The sequence below is a fragment of the Artibeus jamaicensis genome, unplaced genomic scaffold (genome assembly GCF_021234435.1).
Source record: "Artibeus jamaicensis isolate MK-2021 breed Jamaican fruit bat unplaced genomic scaffold, CSHL_Jam_final scaffold_1689, whole genome shotgun sequence".
In the NCBI taxonomy this organism is placed as follows: domain Eukaryota; kingdom Metazoa; phylum Chordata; class Mammalia; order Chiroptera; family Phyllostomidae; genus Artibeus; species Artibeus jamaicensis.
Window position 1 is genome coordinate 12,213,071 of NW_026522029.1, and position 27,940 is coordinate 12,241,010.

General features: G+C 52.0%; 1 protein-coding gene across 3 annotated transcripts in view; it reads right to left on the reverse strand.

Annotated features, from left to right (window-relative positions):
- The window catches only part of CDC14A (cell division cycle 14A), a 101,756-nt gene that overhangs the window by 12,712 nt on the left and 61,104 nt on the right, over positions 1-27,940 (reverse strand). For all 3 annotated transcript variants that reach the window (XM_037152957.2, XM_037152958.2, XM_037152956.2), the window contains exons 8-13: positions 23,605-23,692; positions 17,491-17,721; positions 14,052-14,190; positions 6,113-6,272; positions 2,270-2,385; positions 402-449 (exon numbers count right to left, since the gene is read on the reverse strand). In XM_037152957.2, the coding sequence (XP_037008852.2) occupies positions 402-449; positions 2,270-2,385; positions 6,113-6,272; positions 14,052-14,190; positions 17,491-17,721; positions 23,605-23,692 (782 nt within the window). The remainder of the gene's footprint in view (positions 1-401; positions 450-2,269; positions 2,386-6,112; positions 6,273-14,051; positions 14,191-17,490; positions 17,722-23,604; positions 23,693-27,940) is intronic.

Below are 27,940 nucleotides of genomic sequence, written 5' to 3' on the forward strand. Positions count from 1 at the left end.
ATGGAGGGCAGAGAAGGGGAAAAAAACACACTAGAAAATAAATGAGGGCAGCACTCACATGCAAAAATAGGAAGGAGGAAAAACAGAAATATGACAAATTCAAGGCAAACTCCACCACGAGACTGAAAGGGCTGTGCAAGCAAATGTCATTTGTCGGGGACCCTGTATGTGAGGGAGCTGGGGGTCTCCGTCATAGCCTCACAGCCCTGCGTGCAGCTTGGGAAAACCAAGCTCCTCCCGGGGAGCGCAGCACAGGACGCCCCCTGGAGGGGAAGGCCCGCAATTCGGAAGGGAGACGCCGTTTGCAGTGCGTCGTCATTGGCTCCGAGGGCTGGGGCGTGTCTCTCAAAAGCATCATCGTTTACAAGGCACTAGGAGCTGTGGAACCTTGGTCACAGTACCTGAACGGCTGGGACATGGCCCTCGGGTGCCCTTTGACGTCGTCCGACCTGCGAAAATCAAAGACAGATGTTCAGGCGTCACCGGGCTCACATGGCCCAGCAAAGACCAGACAACACATGCGCGGCACCCGGGCAGTGAACCCGGCAAAGACCAGACGGCAAACTTGTGGCGTCGGGGCAGTGAAAACACTCAACTGGCGGAAGGGAGGGCCTTGCAGGTGGGCATTACCCTTCGTGCACTTTCATAAAACAGGTCCTAAAACCAGCAGGAAGTCTATGGCAGTCATTCTGTTTCATCCGGACTTTCTTGTATTGCAATTGCTTTTTAAACCAGCAGGTGGCACTGCATCCACTGAGGGTAAAATCGTTGGTTGGATGATGGTATTACAATGTCGTTACAAAAAAAAAACAAAACACTAAATTCCAAAAATATGAGAAAATTTCTGGGAATAAAAAAAATAGAAAAAAATCATACCAGAGTGAGCCTTCTAAAACCTGTGTAGTGGGAACTCTCTCTTTGTTTTCCCAATTCACTTGCCAAGTTATATTCCAACTTCTCCCTTCCTCGTCCTTATGATTTCTTAAGAACAAAACATAGAGGTTGGAAATGGATTTTAACCAACAGAAAGCCCTTTCTTAGCGTTTGAAGGGGAAAAACGGTGAATAAAAGATATTAATGATCCCGAGCCCCTCCGTAAGGGGGAGAGAACGCCGACTGGCAAGTCCCGGGCTGCACACCAGCTCCGCTCCCATCCTTCCAGGCTGAGGAGCGATCGAACCTCCCTCACCACCAGCATCCGAACCAGGTGTGGGCGGGGAGGCCTGCCTCTCAGGTTAGCTCAGCGAAGCCTCACATCCGAGCCCAGCACCTGCCGCGGGCCCCGGACCCAGACCAGCTGCTCTGTGAAGGCCACACCTCCCCAGCCTTGTGGAGGCGGCTGCTGGTGGTTACAAAGCACCCGGCTTGTCATCTCACTGTGGAGACCGATCACTCAGCTCTGAGCTGCACAAGCCTCTATCGCTCAGCTGTGGGCACCAGCGCTCCAAGCGGAGGCCGTGGTGTGATCAGCCCCCCTCTGACTGCAGTGGGAGTCCCCCCAGGGAGCAGGTGAGAACTGAAGGGCCTGGGAGTCTGCTGCACAGGTATCACCCTGACAAAACCGCTTCCTGCCGTGCGTGTCTCTCGCTCCAAAGCCAGAGAAAGGCAAGCATTTCCCATCAGACCTCTTTGTGGACACACTGCCCCCCACAGTCGAGAAGGAGTACTGATGATGCTCGGAGTTTGCACCTGCCCAGACCTTGAAGCCTTTGGTGCAACCTCAGCTCAACTGCCAGCAGGAGTTCAAGTGCCGGAGTTCGAAGGCAAGTCCCGTCAACCGACCCGAGGAGCGGTCTCGGCGACATCAAGACGGTTTATGGGCTTTCCAGGCACAGCTGGGAACGGCTTCCTCAACTCTCGGAAACAGAGGGAAGGCCAAGAGGTGAGGCCTGCCCACGCTTGGCGCACACTACCTTCTGCACGGTCAAGATTCACTCCAAAGCCTATGAGGCTCTGCCACGGAAAACCCCCTCGTGGGAGGGGGCGTGGAATTCCACAAGGAGTTCGGAGCGGAGCCCCACAGACCCGGACCGATTAGCAGTTCAAGGCGGAGCTCTCAAGCCTGCCAGCACAAGTTGCCTTCCAGAAGCTTCTAAAATTTAGCTCCTCCCCACAGTGGTAAAATAAGAAACACACAACACAAACTAGTCATAAACCAAAACACGAGAGGTGAAGCACTACTTGAATAACAACACCCGAAACAGAGGATTAACTACTCTGTCCACAGGTGGAGCCACTCCGTACACGTGCAGGTGAGAAATGGACCCACCTAAATGCGCAGGTGGGCAAGGAGCGGGGCTGCCTCTGGCTCTTTAAGGCACGTAGTTTGTCTCCCTGGGTTATGCTGTTCTTCATCTCCACGTCTTCTTCTTCTTCTAAAGAATTCTGGAAAAAAGAGCACATTCCACAGAAAAATCGTTACGAATGATTTGGTTTTATATAGATTTCCTACTAGATTATAGGTCCTCTCAGTATATATTTTATATGTATTATCATAAGTCGCTTTAACGCACCATGAGTTCAGCCTCACTCACATAGATACTAAAGAATGTACAACTGACAAGGATGTAAAGGATGTAACAGGATGTAAGATGTAAAGTACAGCGTGGGGAATACAGTCAGTGTAGAGTCACCAGCACCGTGACCACCATATATGGTGCAGGTGGGTGATCACTTCGTACTTACATGAACGTCTAATTCCTACATTGTATACCTGAAATTAATATAGCACTGTAGATCAACTCTAATTAAATCTTTTAAAGAATGCTCAACTATTTAGCAATGAGCTATCCTGGTCAAATTCCCAGTCGGGGGAAGCATGGTTGTGGATGTGGAAGAATTTGTGGGGAGCTGTAGTTACAATGAACCGCAACCAAAGAGACTCTTGTGCGGACAAAACCAGGCTTTGGAAGACGGCGTAGACACAGGCTGGCTGGGCACAAGTACACTTCCAGAAACTAGCAGGGCCCACCCGAGCACATTCCATAACTTGCTTACGAGAGTGAAAGCTGAGACCACATAGAATGCCCACACAGTCGCTTGTCAACACCGCTGAACGCCAGTCGGAGCCCTCAAGAGCTTTCCAGAAGAACCCAAGCTTACTGGAGGGGGGAGGTGTACTTTCTCCTGTAAAGACTCATCCTGTCTTTGTGGATCGAACTCCTGCTCGACAAAGGACACACAAAGGTAGACCTCCTCCGTCACCCACTAGTTCATCTCCGGGATGAAAAGACCTCTTCGTTTCCTGCCCCTGCGTTGGGGTCCGTGGGTGCACCCGGGGCTCCTCGGGCACACCTGGGTAAGGAGACCACCGTCTGTCTGAGGTGCAGGGAGAGAAAAGACCTAGGACACAGGCAGCCGGCGGGACGGAAGCAGCAGCGACGATGAGAGCTTCCTACCAGAGGCAGTACTTCAGCTGGGTCTTCAAGAAGGAACCTGAGTAACACAGGCCAAGGCCACAGCGGGCGTCCTGCCGGCCTCGGCCCCCAGCTCAGCGTCCCAGGATCGTGCGACTCAGGTACAGGTGACAGTCTCGTAAAGAACAAGTAACTGGACAGAGCATGCAGATGCATTTTACTCCTCCAGTCGTTCTGTCTCTACACGCAACGGGAAAACCCAAGTGCGATCCCTCAACGGGGCCCAGGAACGCAGGTGGCGGAAGTGAGGGCTGATGAGCTGGTTACTGCAAGGACACGAGCGGCGCCCGGGGAGGGAGGGGCTGTGCGCCCCACAGACGGGATAAAATGCAGCAGGGCGAGGAAGAGGGAGGAGCGATGGTGGAAACAGGACGGGAGGGGGGGGGTCTGAAACAGGGAGGCGCAAAAGTAGAAGTGAAAGGACTGGGAGAAGATGAAAATGGAATTTTTAGCAGGTTTCGGGGATCAGGCTCGGAAGGGTGCATGAGTCACCTCTCGAGCCCCCCCAGCTCCGGGGTTGGGGTCGGTCAGGTGCGCACACTGTGGAAAGGCAAAGGGGTCCTCTCCACGGTCAGCTGCTCCCAAGCGGTGACAAGTCTGGGTTCAACAGAGCCCCCAGGTCCGCCCGCTGTCCCTCCTCGCTGTCACCGTGCAGACCTCTGCCTGCTCCCCGTCACCAGCTCCCGAGCCTTCCACCCACCCAGCCACACACAGGCGTCTCCTCCCCCACACCCCCACCAGGGTGACCTCCCCACGCCGGTCTCTCTGCACTGCCACTGCCGTCCCACAGTCTCTGCCAGGGCCCAGCAGCACTCAGCATGGTCCTGAGAGCGGAAAGGGATGTGCTGGCAAGAAGGGCCTTTGGCGGTTTCATTTCGACCTCACAGACTTTCCTTCCAGGAGGCTGCCTGCTCATGAGCACGGGCAGGATAAGTCGAATTCAGTGGGGAGGTTTCGGGGGCCGCAGTGTCTCCGAGATGCGGCTGCAAAGCCACGTCCGTATTTACCCGACGTGGGTTTATGGGGCCCGTGGGCAGCCCCTGCATCTCACTAACATCTCTAAGTCAAGGGCATCTACGGGTCGGTGGGCTAAGAGTGGACGGCTGCCCTGGAGTAGGGAAAGAAAAGGTAGAACCACCACAGTTCCAGGAGGAACGTGTTAGGACAGGCTGGCTAAGCTCAGGTGCAAAGCCACTGCAGGTGAGGGACCAGAGCCACGTGGGGACCTCGGGGAGGGAGGGAGGCAGCAGGTGAGGCAGAAGGTTCCCAGGTGGTGGCTGAGTTTGGCTCCAGAGCCAGGGCACCTGGGTGGGGATGGCCGCCCTGCTGGTGGCTCCATGATCTCGCCCCCAGTTCTGTACCCAGTCCACACAGCTGTTGTAGGGACCGAACGAGTCACCCACGCCCAGGGCCAGACCAGTGCCCAGCAGGCACAGAGTAGGTGCTCTTTGGTTTGTTCTTGTTGCCCTCTAAGCTCTTCAGTTAATTCCTTAAATATCTGTACCTTAAATGTTTTAATTCTGCCTCCCATTTTTTTTATAACCCCAAGACACAATGAACCTTTCGGCCCCTGGCCAAAATTCGCACTTCTTGCTGGTGTTATTAGGATAGCTTGGATCATTAGCAATGTCACCTCTGCTTGTCTTTTCTACGAAACTGGAAGCCACCTTCGCCCATTCACGCACGGCTGACACAGGCCCAGTGGGCTCAGAACAGACTCCTGGAGTCCGCACCTCCACAGAGCACGCCCCCGGCAGGGAAGGCCCGTGGAGGACAAGGACGTATCAGATATGAAACTACCTATGTAAACCAGGAGCTTAGCCTCACATCGGGCACATTCTAACAGCAAAACCTAAACGAGGGAGTCAGACCCCCAGCTCTCCAGGTGGCCCAACTCCTGGACACCTCTGGGACCTCGGGCAAGTCACAGATTCTGTGGGACCCCGATTTTCGAGCCACACACGAGGGGACTGGAACAAACGATTTCAAGGTGGCTTCCAGCTCCAAAAAGGTCCCTGTCCCTAATTCTGAGTAAGTCACTTTCATTCTCTTTCGGAGGTAACAGACAGTAGTTAGGAAAATAACATGGATTTAGGGGAAAAAAAAAGATACACGTGGAGTAAATCATGTCTCGACCACTGAGGTGAGAACTCTGCTCTTTAGTTTCTTTACCATGAAACAGGTGGCATTGCCTGAATCACCTGGTGATGAAGGTGAAATCAGACCTTGCCAGCAGCTGCAAGAGGTTGGCTTATCACAGGGTCTCCGTGTTTTTTTAATCATTGCCCCCCCAGGTGTTTTCAACTCAGGGCTTGCTTTAGAAGTCAACAGGAAGCCCAGGCTTTCTAGAACCACTCCTGGCATGAACTGTTTCTTCCACTGTCACATTAAAATATTTCTTCTCGACAGCTATTTCCATGTTCACATAGTCTGTTTCTTTCATTTCCTTTGTTTTGTAAATATCCTCCAAACCAGATGGCCTCCTGTATAATTGTGTTCCTTAAATTACAGCTTTCTGCTTTTTAAGGATAATTGCTTTCCCCTCGCTCTGACGCTTGCTTTAGAGGCAGGAGACTCCACGCCCCAAATTCTGGCGCTCCCCACCACTCAGAGGAGGGATGCAGCTACGTTACACGCGTTCACACGCAGAGCACGAGTCTTAGGAAGGCGCACGCATCTCCCCAGGGGAAACTCACCTCTCCAAATCTCTCCGGGTTTTGTAGTTTGGAAAAGTTTCCGCCAATAGACATGTCGTCCAAGCTAGAAAGAATTTTATTAATGCTTCCTTCACTGGACGGTCTGTTTTTCAGTTTGGATCGGAAAATGTCTCCTTGAACCCACAACGATGCCTGCTTTCTGTAAAGAAGGAGAGAAAACAAAGTGACCTGTAAAACGAGTTACTGTCATCTCGGAAGTATGAGGTCTTATAAACAAGACTTGCAGAGGAACATTTACAAATCAGAACAGGAAGATTTTGAAGTTTTAGAAGAAAAAGAAAAGTCCCTTTCTGTTGCCACAATAAGTTAAAGTTCTATAAAAATCACAAACAACCGTCTTCCACTATGGGCCCAGACATCCCCACACAGGTTGACCATGGAAGGTTCTCGGATGCTTAGAACACACCGCAGCAAAGACTGGGAGCCCCTTTGTCTTTTAAAGGCAAATTTAAAGTCTGTACGATGTCCTGGGTGCACACAGAGTGGGAGTGTAGAGACGGCACTTTTCCATAGTGGCCGACGGTTTTGCTTTTTGGAAGCAAACCACCGAGGAAGATTTCTGTGATTAGGATAAGCAACTCCATCACATCTAACTTTTTCTATTCCGGCTGTAAATGCATGGATTCAAAACAAACTCTTCTCAACTTTTTCTTCCTTTCTGGAAATCTTCATAAAACCATGGAATAGCCTCTCCCTGAGACTCCTGGACCCTCAAAAAAATCTTGCTTTAATTCTGTCCTTCTAGATTATTTCCATTCAATGTTGTACCTAGCATAACACCTTCTCTGATGCTTGACTCTTATTTTCATTAGCAGAGTCTTTGACAAGGTAGGAGCAGTTCAAAAACTGTTAAATTTATCAATGAATCTCTTGGGCCTCTGGTCAAAACTCCCGGGAATAAAGAACTACGATTTCATAGGGAGAGAAAACTCAGTTGTGTCAAAGACAGGGAAAAAGTTAGATAAGTGAAACACAGAGACAAGACAGGGATATTCAGATAAGACAGAATTCCTGCCAGGAAGTTCCCTATTTAGTATGAGAAAAAAAAATCTGAAATCCAACACCGAAGACGCAAGGAGGGGGCTATTAACTCAATGTGAAGGAATCAGAGAAAAAGTCTGGGATCCAGTGCACCTGCAGGGGTGAGCAGGGCTGAGCCAGCACGGGGCATTCGCAAAGCAAAGAAAACAATGCAAGCTTAAAAAAACAGATCAAAAGTGCCGCGTGTTTGGGAAGCTGAGGCTGTGGAAGAAAAAGGGGGATGAGAGAACTCGGCATGTTCTGGAAAGAAGGCTTTTGGCTTTGGCCCGCACGCCACGCCGGGGAGTCTGGATGTATCTCGAAATCGAAGGGAAATGTACCCTAGCTGTTTTGTCCACTCCTCTACCCAGGGGCTGCTCCCAAATCCTGGCCATCGTAAATACCACTGCACTGAACACATGGGTGCCCGTGTTCTCTCGAATTAGTGTTTTGGGTTTCTTAGGATAAATCCCCAGAAGTGAAATCGCTGGGTCATGATTTTTCTTGAGGTAACTCTATTCTGCTTTACTAGTTGGCCATAAAAAAAAAATTGTACCCTTTGCCGCAGCACGGACGCACCTGGAGAGCATTATGCTAAGTGAAATAAGCCAGTCGAGAAAGACAAACACCAGACGATCTCACTCACACGTGGAATCTAATGAACCAAATGAACTCACGAGCAAAACAAAGACAGACTCATAGATGGAGAGCAGGCTGGCAGCTTGTGGGGGATGGGAGGCTGGGGGTGCAGGGATCGGGCCAAAAAGGAAAAAAGAGGAAGAATTTTAGACACAGACAGCAGTGTGGTCACGGGGGCGGGGGGTGGAGGTGGAAGAGGGTAAATGGTAATAGAAAATTGAAATTGAAAAAATTGAAGGGAAGACCGTCTAAGGATTTTGGGGGGATGGGGGAGGGGAGAACCATGATGTGGAAACAGAGGCAGAGGAGTTTGAGGCTTAAAGCGGAAACAAAACCCAACTGTAAATGTTGTAAACTGAAAACTCCGACAGCGCAGCCGACCTAACGGTGGAAATGACACAGTGACACCGTCCACACGCTCAGTTTACAGGTCTCCTGTCCCATCACTGGGGAGACTTGATCTGGACCTGGATGTTAACGACTGGGGGTCAAAGCTGGCTTCCTGCGGCTGAGAGATGCGGCGCGTTGGTGCTTAGAAAACAGCGGCTCCTCCCGAAAACCCTTTCCCCTGACTGGGGAAAAACCGCACTGGCTTTTACTGTGGTGTCTGTTGCTCCTCAAGAGCCTCCTCTCAAACAGAGGTGAATCGCCCATTTTTAAGTATTTAGCATTTGAAAATCAGGTGCCCTCACAAGAACACACCAGCTGGAAGTAAATCCTCCGGGGATGTGGTACGTTTTCCAGGGGTGCACCCCTCCACCCTTGGAAATGACAGGGAGACACCAGTCTCCATGCAAAGCGAGCCTTGCAGAGCTAAGCGCTGGTGCTGGCTAGGGTCACTGTTCTTGGCCAAGTCCCAGGCCTGGGATGTAAATAATGAATTTGGCCTCCCCACGAGCCAAGTCACAGCTACATCTAATGTTGCGCCTTCACAAGCATTTCTCGAAATCTGCTTTTGGAATTCCCCTAGAGAAAGACAAGTCGTTGCCTGGTTACAGACGTTGCTGGTTTTGCACTCGGGGCAGAGGCGGCCACTGTGCACCTCCTCCTGTTCGCAGGCGACCTCCACTCCCTCCCTTCCCGAGCCCAATTAACCCCATCCCCACAGCACCCCAGCTCTGCCTTCCTCACCTCCTTCCTTCTGGGTCACGCACATTTCCCGTATGACCCAACCCTGCCCCAGGGGTCCATCTACAGCCACCATTTGGTCACTTTTTGTGGAGAAACCCAACCCACTTTTAGCTCCACCTGAGCCTCCTCTACTGAGACTTGAGAACCAACTGCCTGGGTATCTCCTAGCCCAGCACCCAGGGCTGCTGTGGAAACACAGGCAGCTACTGGGCTGGAGACGTGCGCTAATGATGATACAGTGTGACTTGATTTCCAAGGAAGGTGGACCAGAAAGCAGGACGCAAGTCTCAGGGGTCAGAGGGAGACAGGTGTTCAAGGAGAACTACTCATTATTTGCACAAATGGAAAATTTAATAGGAAGAGGTTTAGAAAGGATTCAGCTCCTGACGCTGAAGCGCACAGGAAAATGCAGCCAGAAGGGAAAGAACCGATTTGGGAAGTTCCCAGAATCGACCACTAGCTGAATCTAATTCAGGGAGAGCACCCCCTCAATCTGAACCCCGGAGGTCCCTGGAATCGCGACAAAGTACACACTTCACAACTAAACCCAGCGCATCATTACACCTCCAGCCCGTGTCACACAGGGAACCAAGTCGGTGTCCCTCCATCTTCCACAGGAACTGAATAGCAGTTCCTAATTTTTTAATAACTGAGTGTCGCTGCCAAAAGGTAACTGTCCAGTGTCGCTCAAACTCCAGCCTTCACAATGAGCGTGTTTGTTATTCTAACAAATAAACCACAACACGGTCTAGTATTATTTTAAATTCTTCTGCTTCTAATATTTTAGACTTCAAATTTTTTCTATTTTAGAAATAGCAATTTCTTAAAGTTTTCAAATAGATGATTTAAAAAATTTAATGCACTTTCCTTGACCTCATGCATGTATCTTAAAAAAAAAAGGTAAGGAAACAGTACGAATCCATTACAATGAAAAACTCAAGCTGTTCCTGAGGCATTTTCAAGCATTTTTCCACTTCGTGAACAGGTTTTCTTCATCTTATGTTCGGTAACTTCCTGAAATAACACACTGGCAGAACGATTAATTTCTGATGTCACTCAATTCGATGGCGAAATTTACCAAATGCTCCAGGCCCCAAACCGAATGTGACGTTAGGCTGACATGTGCAGGGTGAGCCGGAGCCGCAGGCCCGTGTAAGACGAGGTGGGTGGTGGGTGACAAGTGCAAAGCCTCCGGTTCCGCCCCCGACCCTGCCCCGACCTCCCGATCGGAAACTGAGTTCCCTCTGGCACCCCAGTTCTGAGAAGCGCCACAGACTGACAACGAAATGAGAACGTTCAAAAATATCCCACGGACTGGCCGCTGACAGAAATCAGCAGAACAGGGAAACTTCCGATTCCCGGATTTAGAAATGAAAAAGTTGAACCACAACACGGTCACCTCCTCGAAGGTGACTTCCTCCAACATGGAAGTTCTGCTCCGTGAAGGCACAGCTTCGTGCAGGGCCCGGGCGGATGTTTAATGAGGTTTCTCAGCAGGAGACTTAAAAATAAAGACGAGAGCTTGACATGGGCCCCGTAAGTAAAACATCCCTGTGAAGAGAAGGCCCCCTGGGCACCCACCGCCAGGCCCCCAAGACAAGACACCCTTTCTAGGGAATGAAAGCGTTAATGGGCCATGCTCGGGAGGAAGGGGGGGCGGCAGAGCACCCAGTGAACAAAACCAAACAAACCGTCCAGGCGGCCAGGCCCCAGGTGGGGGCGTCCTGGGAGGAACTGGGGGAGATGCCAAGACCCGGCTCTGAAAGCAAAAAGCGGTCTGGGCATCATTGTGAGAATGTGGAGGGCGTTTGGTAGGAGACGTATCAGGGCTGTTATGTTGGTAGCTTAAGAACATCAGCTTTAGGTAGAATTTTAAAAAACGCTCGATGTTTGTTTTGCAAACAGCTTTCTTTATAGCCCAGGAAAAACGTTCAACACGAAATTTCAGACAGTCCCAAGGAGAGGCGGTGTTCTGTCGACGACCCAAACTCACCAACTCACTAGGACGCGAATGAGCACCTCTGACTGCTGGCGAGCTTGCGGGGGAAGGTGTCTTCCAGGCGCAGACACCAGACAACGCTGTTCTGGGGTTCGAGGACCAGCAGGATGTGACAGGCAGCCTTCCCGAAGTCACGGGGTCGGAATTGACAGTCCCTACGAGCGCCAACCGTCCACCTGGGACACTCCCCCTCACTCTGCGGCCGCGTCTGACGGATGGAAACCCATCACCAAACACTCGAAGAACGTGGCACCTGTTCGCGCCTCCGCGTCACCGCTGACGCAGCTCTTCGTCCACCATTAGCAGGTCTTCACAGCCTGGGACTGATCTGCAATGTCCCTGATGCCCACCTCCAACTGCTCAGTCTGACTTCTGGCCCTTGGACAAGTCCCTGCCCGCTTTGGGGGACAGTCCAGTGTTCTCTCTTTTAGCCTCTCTGGCTCGTCCTCTGCCCCCGAATCCACGTGACTGACTGCTGCAGCCCCGTCTGCCTTAAATACCACGGGGATCGCAGGTGCCCCCACTCCCACGACTCCACGGTAGGGGTCCAATGAGCCAGAGCAGCGCAGAACGCCCACGTCCCCACGAGGACCTGTAGCTCCAACTGGACTATCTGCTGGCTCTCCACTCAGAGGCACGATGTCTACCAGACGGACTGGTCCCCCACCTGCCCAGAGCTGCTGTGACAAGGTCCCACACACTGAGCAGCTGGGCAGGACACGTCACTTTCGCACAGCTTTGGGGTCGGAAGTCCAACACGGGCTCCGGGGTAGAGCTCCACTCCAAACAAAACCGAGGCTTGACTTTAAAAGACCAACGCTCTCAGGTGTTGGTGAGTCCGTGAAAAACTGGAACTCGCCCACACTGAGGATGGGAACGTGGACCAGCGTGCCTGTTCTAGAACGCTCTTTAGTAGCGCCTGCCACAGCTGATGGTTCCACGCGTAGGTGCAGAGCCAACACAAAGGCGGACCAGTGACAGGAACCGGGCCGAGAGGTTCTAGACTCTCGGACTCCATGTACATAAACACATAGCACTCTCGAAATGACAAAAATCTATGAAGGGAAAACAGATCGGCCGCCCTCGGGAGTGGAAGAGGAGTAAAGGCAGGAAGGGGGTGTGGCTATAAAAAGGCAGAAGGCGATTGGAGGGCTTCCTGGGGTGACAGAAACATCGTATCTCTGGTCAGGGCCCTGCCTTTGATGTTACACTGTAGTTTTGCTAGATGTTTGCCTTAGGGGAAAGGAGGGAAGAGGTACACAGGAACCTTTCTATTGTTCCTTACAACCACCTGTAAATCTACCATTAGCTCAAAATTCTTATTTAAAAAAAAGTGCGTGTGTGTGCACATCTGACAGTCAGATCACAACACCCCTCGGCTCACAACCTGCTGCTGACCCTTCATCCCACCCGCCCATGAGGTCCTGCCTCAGACACACAGCCTGCCTGCAGAAGGCCTGCCCGGGGGCCGGTCACCACTGACTTCAACACTTCACCTGCACACGGAGACGTCCCTGCACCTCGGCTTTCACAGACAAACACCTGGCGCTACAGGTTGGATTCACACCTGAGGAAATATCCCAAATGTTTCTGCTTACGTGTCTACACACGGAAAACACCTTCCTTTACAACTCAGGGCGTCTTTGCCTCCCAACCTACTTTCTTGGCTACTGTTTGGCGCTGTGGCAGGGAGAGGAGATGCGAGGGGGTGAGGAGGAGGAGGAGGAGGAGGAGGGTCGTGCAGGTGTGAACCCGGAGGGCTGGGGTGCCGGATGCCCCGAGAGAAGCTGGGTGAACTTGACCGGCGGTGTTCTCAGCAGAGCGCCAAGTGCCTGGTGAGTCCTCGGTGGGAACCCAACAAATGCAAACTCTTCCAAACAACAATTTTAATAGATGCTTAGAGAGCCAAGCTTACGGACAGTTTTGTTTTCTCCTCCCAAGGCTCTTTATTCAACTGCAGCAGGAGAATGGACAATGAGCCCCTGGCTCATAGGCCAGGACACGCGTGTAAAATAGTGGAAACCGCGGGCAGAGAACCCAATCAAGGGTGAAACCCTTAAATAATGCAATTATTTTACTTGTATCTCAGAAGCCAATAACCCAGGAACTTCGTCTTCCTGCGGCTCCTGTTCTTGGGTACTGCTTTCCTGTGCATTCAGTGCCGTCCTGCCTCACTCGTTTAGACTACAATGTAAGTGAACATGTCTCCACCCTCCTGTGCTGATCGGTTACCCCTCGGGGACTGGTAACCACAGTGATTCCTCAGCCGGCTCGGAGCCCCGGCACCGTTTCTGGCGCGAATCGCTCCCTTACAGCATCTTTCCGTGAAATTTACGAGGGTGTGTTTCTCACGGACATAAAAGGATTTAAAGGGAAAGGAATGAATTATATGGAAAAGGCTGCTATCCCAAACAAAGCCACTCCAGCACTGAGAGAGCAAAGTGAAATTTCAGTACCAGAGATCACTCCGACAGCAACTTAGAGCTGGACCTAGACCGGCTGGTGCTGATTTCACCTCCTTGTTTTACGCACAGATTGATGGTGACTCCTGAGACGTTTTGAGGGGGATCGGGAAGGGTTGTGCCCATGCGGGCTTTACCTGCCCCTCCGTGCACCGGGGTTTGACAGAAAGCTAGCGCCTGAGTGCAGGAAGGGAGGCGCGATTTCGAAGCTTTCCCCTGAGCACGGGCAGGCCGGACGGAGCCAGCCCTCCTTCCCTTCCTGGACGCCTCCTCAGCGGCGGCCACGGAGCGGCCCAGTTAGCTTTCGGGAGGGCGACAACCTCCCCGAAGTCACCGATGGGCCTCAGCCGGGCTTCCTTTTGTTCTCCATTCTGCTCTCAGACATGCAAACGGAAGATTGAAAGGGACCAGTGGGACGACGTCATCAGAAAACTGCGCTGTGGCCACGCCACACAGGGGAGACGGCAGGGACAAGGTTGGAGGAGGTGGCTGTCCCCCAGTGAAGGGAGAGACAGGGCGGGGTGAGAATGCCTGAGCTGTCCGTGGAGAAGACTCCTCAGGAGGTGCTGACACGGCCCAGGGAAACTGAGGCAGGGGTGACCAGGAACCTGGGTGGGACCTGATGTGGGGAGCGGGGGTGGGCAGGGGGTGGTGGCGACAGACTTACTCTTCCAAGAAGTGCTGCTGGGGCCCGATGATAGAGCCCGGGCGGCAGATCCGGATCCAGGAGATGATCTCGGCGTGCGTGAACCTGTAGTGCTTCATGACGTAGCAGGCTATCAAGGTGCCCGTCCTCCCAAGGCCAGCTGCAAGAGAGGGGGACAGGTGGACATGCAGACCACCACCCACGGGCCCCTCCTGTGAGCCCCTCCCGGTCGAACATTCTGCTCCTCCCCCTGTTTTATTAAATGAGGGCTTTAGGGGGCAGGCGGCCTGTTTGCCTGTGAAGCACCTTTTGCCTCCGATCCAACACCTACGTGCTTGGAAAAGAGTCAGGTGTGACCTCAGCCTCAGCGGGGCTCCCCTTTCAACGTAAGAGTCGTGAGAATCCCGTCTTTGTTCCTCTAGAGGGTCCACTGCCCGGGCATCTGCAGGGGCCGCAGGTGACCCTGGTGGCCAGACACAGCCGGGCAGGGTCCTGGGGCAGAGTCCAGGGCTCGGCCGGTGTCCAGGGCCCCTCAGGTGGCCTTTGTGGGGGCGGCAGTTGCTCCCATGCGCCCCTCCCTGTGGGGGGGCCTTTAGGGTCCCTCTCAGGCTCCTCATCACACACACTCACAATGAAAAGAAAAAGCGGCACAGCAATGTTCAAATTTCTCTGAAACTCAGGTTGCTTCCCCTCTTCAAAAAGAGTCTATAATTTCATCTATAAAAAGAACGTACTTTGCGCTCTAATCACAATCGAGCAGAACGGGAATGTTCCACGAAGTTGTCATAAAAACCTTGAACAAGTTTGTTAGAACATTCATCATCCACGGTCTCCTTGGCACAGCAGGACAAGAGGTGGGAACGGTTTCTGTTTATGCCTCGGTCAACGCCGGCTGCCTCACCGTTCCCGGCACTCTCTGAAATCCCTGTCGAACGCCAACAACTGCACACCAGAACATCACGGTGTTGCCGCTTCTTAAGATTATTTGTGCTAGAAAATTTCAAGAGTCCATAGCCATCTGTTTTATTAACCAGAAGGTGGGCTGGAGACGCTGAATTGTCATACCCCTCACCCATTCCCAGCGGATCCGTTTCTTGTCTGACTCTACGTAGTACTTTATGTCGAGACAGGACACAGCCGCTCTCTTCCTGACAGACATCAAAGTGCATTTGACATGCAATAAGACTCCCTCTGCCCCCTCCTTGTAGGGCGATTAAAATGCTCCAGGCTGTTTGAATTCCCAGAAAATTAAGCTGACTTAATTAGGGCAAGTGTCAAAATAATTAACGAGCCTATAGCAGACAACTACTCTATTAAAAGTAATACAGCTGTAATTAAACCAAAGGTATGCTCCTTATAAAAGAATCCTAAGTGTGTGCACAGGAGCCAGCGAATGAAGTGCACTCAAAAAGATGTCTCCACAGGTAAATGTGACCTTCCCATGCAAGAACTGGACTCAGTGCTGAAGGGTCTGAGTTTGGGACTTCCAGTCAAGATGGAGGAGTAAGTCTATGCTGTGCTCGCCAGCGCCCCCGACCACATGAAAATCACAACTAAATTATGGGATGACCACGCTGAGAACCACCTGCACAGAAGTCCCATACCCAAAAAGAAGCCACGTCGAGACTGCAACATATCAACACGGAAATAGCTTTAATGCTAAAAAGGGACAAACAACAAGGCTCTGGTTTTACATAAAGAATTTAAAAATGAAGTGTCAATGCACCAATTCAGGGTATAATGGAGAGGAAGACCTGTAACGAGGATGTTTAGCCCCAGAAACTTTGTTTTCCCACCATTTGTGAGTGAGGAAGGCCACGGGGGGAGAGGTGCTGAGCTTTAAGAAAAGCTTCGCATTTCTTCCCCCTTGAACTTGTCGACCAGAGACATGACACACAGATAAAACACAGGACGTGGTCATTGCAAAACGAACCGACTCAGAAATCAGGCCAAACTGATCCCAGGAAAAATACTGACTTTCATGACACAAAAATAAACTTTGAAAGAGAGCATGTGAGTATCTCCTCACATGCTGGCAGTAGCTGTGTTCCCATTAGCTCTCAAATTCCACTGATATTTGAAATACGTGAAAGGCAGGCTTTTTCTTGGGCCTGGGCCATCCTTCCCAAAGTGAGACAGAAAGGCAAAGTTGGGGTGCAAACGGACTGCCCCGGGGGCAAGCCTGCTCGCCAGCCCCCGGCTGTGACCTACTCAGAACTGGAAACAGCAATCTGCAATGAGTGACAAACACACCCACCTAGGAGGTGTGGGGAGTCCCGAGCCAGGGCCCCATCCTGCTCAGACACAGGGAGGGGGCTGCGTCAGGGTGAAGAGCCCCACCCCAGGAGCCCCCCCGAAATCCGGGCCACGCACAGCTCACTTCCCTGGGCCTCAGGCAAATGCAGCTTTCCCTCGCTCTCACATGTTCGGCAAAGTACCTCCTCCACCTACTCAAATCTTAAACATAGAAACAGGGGCCTATAAAATGGTGTTTTAATTACTGTCAGAACCCAAGCTGAGCTCGTCTGAATAAGTCAGTTACAGCGGCACCTGGCACGTGCACAGAACAGTAGGATCCCCAACACCTATTGGATCAAGAAGCAGAAAACTCCACAGACGCACGAACAGCACCACCCAGAGGCACTCTGAAAAGCTGCATGAGGGGAGCGCACGCCAGGGAGGCCAAAGGGATTCCTTCCTCTTCTCTTTGAAATCAAAGACCCCTGTAAAAGGCCTCCCACCACACGGGGGAGTCTCCCAGCAGTGACCTAGCCTCCTCCGCAGCTAAGGCTTGGACCAGAGGTCCGCTCACACGAGGCTGCCAGAGAAAACACCATGAAGGTACGTCCTGTGCCCTGTCTGAGCCACACCAAAAAGGACTCCTTGTTTAAAACCGCATTTTTACTTGCATCTCTGACAACCTTATGCCTTCTATAGTGTCCACCTCTTGAGATCAGAGATTCCTTTACAAAACCAAGTCTTGCAGTTCATTCAAAGACACAAGCAAACTGGCCGGTGGTCCCAAGATGCTGCTGTCCCCTGGGAATAGGCAAGGAAGCCGCTCCACGAGGCCAAAGACCAGCAGGGAAACTGGGGAGCAGAGGGGGGTGGACCCACAGGGCTGCCGGTCAGGAAACGAGAGCATTAACTATCGGGCGGGTGGAGGAGGGCGGAAAGGAGACGGCCAAATCCGAAGGAAAAGAGAACAAGGAGGCAACAACCCCACGCCCCTCCACCAGACACTGTCCCCCTCTCCTGCAGGGCTCGGCGTCAGTGACCCTGACCCCAGACAGGCCACATCCAAGCGACCCTTTTCTTGGAAAGGGATTATTTCAACAGGTGTGTGTCCCACTTTTCTGAAACCAAAAAAGATCTCTTTTTTCCTCTAAGACACCAGCTGGTTTTGCTGGACGTGACTCGCTGGTCCGTCCCCTCCCAGGGACCCCCGGCTGGCACGCACCTTTGCAGTGGACGGCGATGGCCCCCTCCGTGTTCTCGCAGATGTTCAGGAACCGCCGCACGATGTGGTCGCTGGGCGTGCTGCCGTCAATGAAGAAGAGGTCGTAGTGCTCAAAGCCGGCGTCCGTGAAGCGCTTGGCCTCGTAAATCTTTTTGTTCAGCCGCACGATGGCGGTCACGTTGTGCTTTTTGAAGTAAGGGAAATAGGCTTCGGGGGCATGCAGAGGGTAACCTAGGGGGAGAAGGACCTGCGGTCAGCTCAGCAGGGCACCTGGGGACACCCACACCTGTGGTAACACTTATAACATGCGGCAGCACCCTGGGGGACAGCGCAGCTCAGGACACGGCCAGAGGCCCCAGCCTCCAAGCAGCAGTCCGAGGAAGTGGAGAAACCCTTCCCTGAGCGCTGCAGACAGCTCCCTTCCAATGGCCAGTCTCAGTCCCAGGAGCACCGCCTGCCAAGTCCTGAGCAAGCGTGCCTGGAGCTGGCCTTTACTGGGGCACTTCAGTGACAGAAGCCTCTCAAAGGCAGTTGAGGCCCCTCTGCCGGCCGGACAGCCTCAGTCGGCAGAGCAGCCCCCCACCAAAGAGACTGAGAATTAAGCTCCTGTCCTGTGCCAGCCACGATTACACTCTCGTTTACACTCTTAATTCTCACACCGACCTGTCAAGAACAGTTCAGTCCACTTAGCAGATTCAGAAACTCAAAGAGGTTGAGTGATGCTTTCGTAGACATTTTCTTTTGGTGGGAGGTCAGGCGTTCAGCCTCTAAACCCCCCACTATTTTGAGTGTATCTGGCCTCACGTGAGTGTTCCCGGGGAGCTACAGTCAACTGAGGGGACCCCTGGGGGCTTGGCAGGCCTCACCCAGCAGCCCCAGGGGTGAGGGGCCTGGGCTCCCAGCACCTTGCTCAGCGCCGCTGAACCCCATTACTGGCTCTCGGCAGGCGCACCAGGTGAGACGCCCTCACTCAGAGCCCGTCCGTTATACTGGACTCCACACACGGCTGGTCGAGGGGACCGTGGGGACATTTCCTGCCGCCTCCAACCCTGCACAAGCGGCCACTTCTTCCTCTGTCTCAGCAGCAAGCCCGCTCTCTCACAACTTGCTCTGAGCTGACTTCCTGTCAGTTCTGCAACCGGGAGGCACCCAAAGGTGACTGGAGGCCAGAGCCAGGGGAGGGGACGAGCACAGTGGTCCGGCCTGCATGGAGCTGAGGGCAGCTCGGCTTCCCCGGCGCCAGCCTGCAGCCCAGCCTCGTGCCCTCCGCTCCTCGGCCCCCAAATGCAGGCCTCCACCCCGGGGCAGGCCCTCCAGGACCCTGGCACCAGCCTGGCTCCTCCTCCGAGCTCCCGCCTCCTGGTGACCCCACCCCCCTCTCTGTCCCCTGGCCTGAAAGGCAGTAGTAGCTCTTTCCTCCAGAATATTCTGGTTTCTTCAGTGCTGCCCTCTGGCTCTTTGACCTTCTAGGGAACAGCTGCCCCCCGCCGAAGCCCCTCTGTCGAAACAGGGCAGTTTCATCCCTGCCCAGACCCCACTGGCCCACTGTCTCCCTTCGGTGCTGCTCATAGTCTAAGCCTCGTTCTCCAACTGTCGCCTGGAGGCTGCGACTCCCCAGCCTGACTCCAACCAGTGCCTCCTGGACTTCATTTCCCTGAGCTGGTTCTGCCTGCAACTGAGAGTCCGAGAAGGGTACACTCGGCCAAGGTCATGCCACGAACACGGTGGAACTGGAAGGCAGGGCTGGCTAACCCACAGGCCAGATCCACGATTTCCACTTCAGGCACACGGGTGATAGAGCGTGTTCACAATCTTCCGCATTAGAAACACTGACGCATAGAAACAGGGAAAACGAATGCTTTTCAACTTGGAAAAATCCCATCTGCACTCCTAGTTGGTTCGTTGCCCAAATTATTGTTCTTTTAACAATAACTGCACACTGAGCAGTTACCAAGTATGGCAGCAGGACTCTGAGATAAGAGCAATAATGATAATAACGCCACCTAGCGTTTACTGAGCACTTACTATGCACCAGACTCTCAACCCTGCATTCACCGGTGCGGGTGCCCAGAGAGGGAGCTGGCCCAGGCGCGCACTCTGCTGCTGGGAGAGGCAGGACCCCTTTGGAGCCTGGAGCCCAGAGTCCAGGGCCTGGGCTGGGGCTGATTTCAGGAACAGCCACCGGGGGCTAACCGCTAGGTCTCCGAAAAAACTGGGGACATCACATGAATAGCGTTGGTGAGCAGGTTTCTTCAAGACCCCCAAAAGTGCTTCAACTGAGTTACAGCCAAAAACAATGCCAATATCCTAGGGATTTGGAACAGTTGTTTGCGGGGGTTGTCCGTGCACTGGGCCCTGTGGCTGACGGGGCGCTCGCCCAGCCCTTCTCCGTCCCGCCACTAGGTGGTGCCCTGACCTCAGTAAAAAGCACCGGCAGGGCCAGACGCCAACCAAGCCCCGAAACAAAATCCCACAGCAGAGGGCCCTTTAAAAACCCATCTCCTCCCAGCCCCTTCGAGGTCAGGAATCGGAACAAACAGCAGTGGGAGGACTCATCCCCCTGCAAGAGAGGCAGGCAAATGGAGCAAATGAAATATCGGGCTCATTCATGGTAAAAATGTCGTCAGAATACCTGCTACCGGATGAGCACCTCTGATGGGCCAGACAGCGTGCAAAGCACTTTACACAACACCACCAACCCGCACTAATGCCCGCCAGGTGCACTCTGCTCCGCCCTTCGATAGGGGAGGAAACCAGAGCTCAGAGAGGGTGCAGGGCTCATGCCAGTTCACGGGGCGGGATGGGCGGGAGAGGAGCCTGGCCTCCACCTGCCCAGGCTCTGCCCACGGGGGAAGGGGTCTCCCACAGGAAGAGCAGGCTGGCCTCAAATGTCGGGATTCCCCACCTCCAGCTGTCTTTCTCTGTGCTGTTTTCTCTTTCTCTCTCATTTTCCTTTCCTTTTCCTTTCCTTTTAAATCAAGATAGGAAGGACATTGCACCTGAGAGTCCTGTGGGGGTTATTTGGGGTGGTTTTTTTTTTAGAAAACTTGAAATCCAAAATATGTTTAACCAAAACCCAGCGGGGCTCTCCTCTTGCCCGTGGTCAAAAGCGACTGTCTGTCGATACAACACACACACAAGCCTCTCGCAGTGTGTCCTGCCTGCCTGCCTCGGCTGCGTCCTGGCAACAGCTCTCCGAGTGTGAACTCCCTGATGACCCACCTTCTCCACTATCAAACCCCCAACATGACTGTCAGCCTCCCAAGGAAACCAGGGTTTCTCAATGCGGAAAAACAACAAAAAAAGTGGCAAGATTTCACTGTAACTGGATCGAGTTTATTAATTCCATCACAACATTAAGTTCAAAAAGGATGTCTAAAAGGGGAAGCCCTTTACAAAAAGCAGGATGAAGCATCTAGTGACTGCCAGGTGTTAAAAAGGGCATTCCATTACAGGAACTAGTATAAAGGACACATGGACAACAGCTAAGGGGGGTGGAAAGGGGAGCACTGGGGGGTGGGCTGGGAGTAAAAGACAGAAAACTGTACTTGAACAATAATTAAATAAATTTTTTAAAAGAAAAAATTTTTTTTAAAGAAGAGCATTCCGGTAACAGGGCGACACTTTAGCAATGGCAGCTTTAGTGCAGTCGTCCCAGACGTAAAAAGGACAAACCCGAGGAAAGCAGCTCTGCTGGGCCTTTCTCTCCCTCTCCCAGTGAGAGGGCAGAATAAATGCGTGGGGGAGGTGTGTGCAGAGCAGCATTTTATATATCACAGGTGACTTTCTAACTACCCTGCTTACATTTCCTATCGTGGACATGTTCTTCCTCCGTAATAAAATTTACAACAACCTGGAATTTGGACTCGGATAGACCTGTGTTTGAATCCACATGCAGCTGCTATCCAGCTGTGGGACCCCCCAGTCAGGCCGGCCCCCTGAGCCTGCAATGCTCCCCCTAAAGTAGGTCCCGCCTGCTCCGGAGGAGGTTCCGACTGTGGAGTAGGCAGTGCACAAAAGGCTGGGCTTCATCCCTGCCGTGGAAGCAAACGGTGGCTGTGATTATACCCCTACCTCGCAATTCGGGACCAAAAAGAATGTCTGAAAGATTTCTGACAATTGAGAATGAGCACACAAAACGTTTGTATCCTTTTAGCTAGTGAGTCTACTTTCACGACTTTAGAGAAGAAAATAGAGCTTCAAAAAAGATGCATGAACGTGTCTGCCCACCACAAGCTTTTAAAAAGTTAGTCCTCGTCCAAAAACGATTGATTGGTCGATTGACTGATAGTCACTGAATGACAGAGAAGGCAGCCATGGAAACGTATAACGAAGGCGCACATTTCCTGCCCACGGGAAGACATCTGTGCATGTTACGTGAAAAAAGATACTAAAAGACCATAATTACATCGTGATTCCACGCTTGTAAAAAAAAGGAATATTTTTATAAGGATCTGTGTGTGTTCATTGAGAGAGAGAAAATGTGCACAGGTAAAAAATAAAGAGAAGCACATGGAAGGAAAATTAAAATCCCCAAATAATCCCACCACTAACTAGTAACCCTAGAAAAACCTGGGTAGAATCAGAAGTCATTTCTATGCTCTTTTTATTGGTTCTCCTGCACTTGCTTCCTCTAAAAAAAATAAGCAAGGAGTATCTCTGTAAAAATATTTTAAATGATTTTTTAAATGATACCTCATCTCCTCTCTAATTTCATAAGACACGTGAATCCTAAGTGACAAATTTCCTTCCGCTTCACCGGTAAATGCCAAACAGAGGCGCCACCAAACCACAGGCCTGCACAGGTGTTCTGGGCTGAGTCAGACCCTTTCGCACACAAGGCCAAGGGCAGGCTCATCGGCGCTGCCTCGAGAGGCCACCGGTCAGAGAGCAGTTTGTCAGGCACTCAGCCTGTTATTCCTAACAACCTCGCAGAACAGGCGTCCGCGCATCAACGTCTGGGGCAGAGGAGGCTGGTGAGCGAACCCCTCCAAAGGGTGTGGTTCTGGCCTCCTGGAGGCCCGTGGGCTGAACCCTCCGGGGTCCCGTCCCCACAGGGAAACTGTCCCAGGCAGAGTTTCTCCGTTGCGTGATGTCACGGGTATGAAATGATGGGCACGTGTGTGGAAACGCCAAGAAATGGTCAAATCTAAATGTGTGAATAACAACGTGTGACGAAAGTAGATTTTAGAATAAACACTTATAATAACGATAAAGTAAGACTAAATCTAGACCAGGTTTCAAGTCCTGTCCCCTCGCAGGACAGACAGGCGGTCCAGGTCTCCGAGCAGACGGAGAGCGAAGGGAAGGGGCTGTCATGTTCACAGGTGACTTCGTAAATTTTATGTACTTCTCCCCTAAATTACTCTTCAACCTTTGGAGACTCTCATTTCTTCTAGGGAATGTTAGCAGATGAAAAAAGAAAGTAGACACTACGTACTAAAGGGAAAACTCAACTAGCTGATCATTTCATTTCGAGAGGTTTATTATTATTATTTTTGTTTGTCTTTCTTTCCCTGAAGAGGAACGTCCCAGCCACACACGGACAGCAAATAAGTAACGGAGTGACTGCCAGTGACCTCGGGCAAATTCCCACCCAGAATTTCCTCCTGCAGGAAATGAAGATAACAGTACCCACTCCTCCTGGAGGTTGTGCGCGCGCTGAATGAGACAATGCTTTCGTGAGCTAGCATCTAGAACGTAGTATGTGCTCAGTAAAGGACTACGGTTGTCGCCCTCATCATCATTATTCAACATGGTGTTCCCCAAAGAACACTCTGATGCTCAGCACTCCACGCCCCCAACCCCCTGACAAATCAGAACCGCCACAGGAACTCGGTCATCTTCTTATGAGGTCTGACTAGATTCTCAGATTCTTCTGTGACACCTGGGCCAGGTAAAGAGGGAGTCCTGTTCTAGACAGCCTAAAAATTGGCTACTTCTAACACAGTGATCTCACCTCCACTCACTAAAGTACAATATTGAACACACCGATTACTATCATTCCGATTTTCAACTTGTGAATATTCTTTGAATTTTCTGAGGAAAGAAAGACATTGAAAATGAAGTGTGATAAATTTGGGGGGGGGTCAAAGAAAAGAAAGGAAAACCTACCATTTTCAATCTTGCTTTTTGAATGTGGTCCACTGAATGCTAAAAATTTCCCGGGGACAATCCAGTTGAAGTCGCCGTTCTCAACTCGCTGGCGGAGTGACAGTGACGTGTGGAAAGAGAAGAAAAAGATTTCGTGATTCTTATACCACTTAGGACCCCCTTACAGACAAAGCTGCTTCCGTCCTGTGGGTGCCCTGTGGGTCCAAGACAGACCGGGCACCCAGGGAGGCGAAGTGACTCGGCTCCAATTAACAACGGCGTCGATGCTCAAAAGGGTATTTATGAGTTCGATCCACTCCGGACAAGTTTTTATCTGGACTATAAAAATTCTTCAGAACTCTAAGTGGAGGTACTTTGCTTGAAACAAGTTTGTCTCCGGCAAACTTTGTCTCCAGCTCGTCTCCGGGCCACTCAGCCCTGGAAATGCAAATGAGCATTACTTGTCCCAGCAATAAAGGAAAATTGAGAGAAAATATAAGCACTTTCCACGAACACAGGGTACATACATTAAACAATAAAAACCTCTATACATCAGGGTTATGATGAACACACTTTCTTGGGCTTTTTTTCCCTGTTTTTACTGGTAGAAGTCTGTTGCCAGCACTGATTATAGACTTGGAAATGGACGGAGGCGGGAGTGAGGGACAGACCCTCGTCCAAGGTTATACCACAGTCTAGAGTCGGCCAAGGCCATAAACCACTCAGTTCAAGGTCCGCAGGAGAGAAATAAAGGCAGGTGCTCCTTAGCAACGTGGCCCGTCTTCCATTTGGATTTTCACGGGAAATCTCTCTGCGTTTGGAATTTGCCATTTTGGGTGACATCTTTCCATACTGATACCACGCGGCCAAATAAAACACACCTGTGGGCCAGCTTGGATCAGCAGGTGTCAGCCTCCAGCCTACGTCTGCAGAGGGAGCCCGAGCAGAGGCCGGGAGAGCAGGGAAGGGCCCAGAATCCCCCCACCGCCCCACCCTCCCTCCACCTCCGCGCCTTCCCCGGGTGCCGGTGAACCAGGGGTCACTGACTGGGGCGGGGCTGGCGGTTGATATCCGGCAGGTGACTGGACAGGCTTGCTCCAGGCATCCTAAGGCCGGTCATTCATTGCCTCTTCACGTGAGCATCCTGAGCCCCCCAGCCCACTCCACCCCAGCCTCAGCCCCAGCCCCACTGCCAGTCAGTGGGTCCCCAAGCCCCCAAGTCCCCACGCCCCCACAGAAGAGCTTCTCTCCTTCCCGGCGGACGGAGCAGACCTGGGCGCTGGGTCAAACACCTCCCACACCCGACAGGGCTCGTAGGAGCTTGTTTGTTAAATGTTACATTGCATGCGGACCTCAAGGAAATAGGGAACCCAGACGGTAACTCCTTGCACCGCCCCTGGCCATTCCCATGAAAATCCCCCCTGGGCTGCACAGTTCTCCTGATTCAGACGCAGATGTGTCTCTCCAGTGAGAAGAGAAACGCTACGCGCGGCCTTATAAATGTCTGCACTGCGTTAATGTAATTGTAACAGAGTGTCTCTCCAACGCCCCGAGTAGATCTCAGGGTCCCTGTGAGTGCGCACACCACATTCATTCTCGAGCACAGCTACCTATTTGCAGCCACTCGAACGGAGCCTCTAACATACAGCTCTTCAGGATAAACTTTCATTTTCTTTCTTCAATAAAACAGACCCCAATTCATGGTCTGCTACCCCTCTCGAGTAAGTGTTAAGCTTAAAACGTTATTTAAAAATTCAAAAATAAAGATATGCTCTGACGCTCCAGCGGCAGAAACCAATTCTTTGACTGAAGCGTGGAAGCAAATAGCTTTCCGTGCTCCATCTTCCGGTCTCTGTGGGCACTAAGCGGCCTCGACAGATGTGCTGCACCCCCTCTGTTTGTCTGGGTTGCAGGCGCCCGTTGGTTAAATAGTAACCTTTCATAATCAATCACGGGGGCAGAGACAATGGGCTCAGTGAGATGCATTCGCCCACAGAACCGAGTGTTTGCAAACCCGCCCACGGGAGGAGAGAACAGGGAACCGTGCTCCGTAGCCTGGAGAGGCGCACAGAGTAAACAAAGAGATTGAGGTCTTAGATCCAAGTCAAAAAAATACAGTAATAAGAAAGTTACGGCTTTTAACTGACTGCTATAACTTAAGCTGACTTTGATAAGCCTCCGACATTAATGCCTGTGCCTTCTTCATAGTGAATTATTACACCAATGTCCAATAACACACACTGGTGTTTCTAATGAAACAGACACACACACTTCAGAGAGATCTGGCTCGGGCAGGAACTGGAGGTGAGATGCATTCCCAGCCAACCACACTCTGCAAACCAGCAGCTCCCCAAGATGAGGCAAGAGGGGGGATGCTATTTCTTCCCACCCCAAGCCTACCACCTGCTGGCACTATATAGAAAAATCACAGATGTTCTTACTATTTAAAAAAATGAAATAAAAAAGTTTGAATTGCTAAAACTGATGCATTCAGGTGTTACTAATTCACTTGACTATAGAATTCTTGGACTACAAAAGATTCACCAGGGTTCTTTGGAATAGCTAACTCTTCTGGTTTCATTGGCCATAACACTGGGTGTGAAAACCTGAATTGTTACAACTTTTAAAAACAGCATCTGTGCCCGTGAGGCACTGGCTGTAATGGCCACAAATAACGGCTCAGCTGTAACTCTGAGAAACATTCGGCCTCTACATGATCGTAACAGACGGTGAGACAGAGAAGGGAGGCCTTGACCTTGACACCAGGATGGGCTCCTTTAATGAACGATGTCTTCTCTCAGGCAACATTTTGGGGAATCAGTGTTCACGCATGATTCCACCTTCATTCCAACACTGGCCGAGCCTTTATTACGCATCAAGGACTCTAACTCGGTGTCACCGTGAGATAAGACAGAGTGTTCCTTTTGTGGTCTGAAGGAGTCTGAGAGCTAGTGGGGATAACAAGTCTCAGTGACAATCACAGCAACACACACCTGACTCGACCCAGCGAGAGGCACTGTTGGGTCTCACGGCCAATCTAACCCTGCGCGACCCTGGCAGGCAGGTGCTGTGGTTCTCGCTGTTCTAGGCGGAGCCACAGGCTGAAGGTTGTGTCTCTGGAGCTCACGTGTGAGAACCTAATCCCCAGCGTGATTGGGTTAGGAGGCGGGGCCCTTAGGCGGAGATTAGGTGGTGAGGACAGAGCCCCCATGAATGGGGTTAGTGCCCTTCCCAGAGAGGCCTCGAGAGCGGCCTTGCCCCTCCCACCAGTGAGGACTGGGGAGAAGACTGCGTCTCAGAACCCACTCCTCCGGGGCCTCATCTCGGCCTTGCAGCCTGCAGACCAGAGACAGTAAGTGTCTGCTGGTCAAGCCCCTCAATCTGTGGCATTTCTGTCACTGGAGTGCAAACTAGGGCACGTGCCGAAGAGAATGCTGGGTTGAACTTTGAGAGCTGTGGCTGACGTGCACAAGGGGTTAACTGCGGCACCCGGGCTGTGCTGGAAATCTGAAAGACAGGAAGACCTACAAAGTCCTTTTTCATTCATGAAAAAGTGCCCTTTATTACAGGGCACACTTTGTAACCCGTACGGAGGTCTAACCATTGGGCTGTGCACCTGACCCTAAGACAAAGCGATACTGAACGTCAACTATCATTGGAAAATGCACTTTAAATCAAATAAAATAATGGGGGGGCGCCTTCTTCACAGTCCCCTAATGTCTGGAACAATAGAACAGGGTTCGTGGCACTGCTGGGTTACCTAAACGCAAATATGCCGAAGAATTGGCACTGATTTGGTTTAAAGCAAAGTAAACATTTGAGCTTTGGGGTTAAATGAAGTCACCGCACATTTGGCTTTAAACAGTACACTCTAGATTATTAAATTCGGCTTGACTTGCAGAGAGACAGTGTGGCAGAGGGGAGGAGGAGGGGTGGCGGCCACACCTCTGCTGGCAGCAGTGGGGACAGGGAGGCGCTGGTGGCTGGGGACTGGGAGGGAGGGCGCGGCCAGCTCTGCCCGGGTGCGGCTGCTGCCCCGTTTGCAGGGGCTGCTCCAGGGCTCAAGACGTACAGACCTGTGGCCATTAGCGCTCCCACAGAGGCTGAAACTCGGAAGCAGGGCCCCCACTCAGGAGCATGTAGTTGACCCAACGTCCCGGGGCCCCAGCCAGCAGTCACTTTGCAGGCTGGTGGAGGAAGCAAGAGGACAGGAGGAGCAGAGAGACCAAGACCGAGCCATAGGAGCTGGCCGGTGGGGCAGAGTTTCTAGACTCAGCCAGCGCCCACGGTGCCGATCAAGGAGGGGGAGACCGGAGACACCCGGTTGGCTGGCTGGGAGCTCCTGTATCAGCAAGAA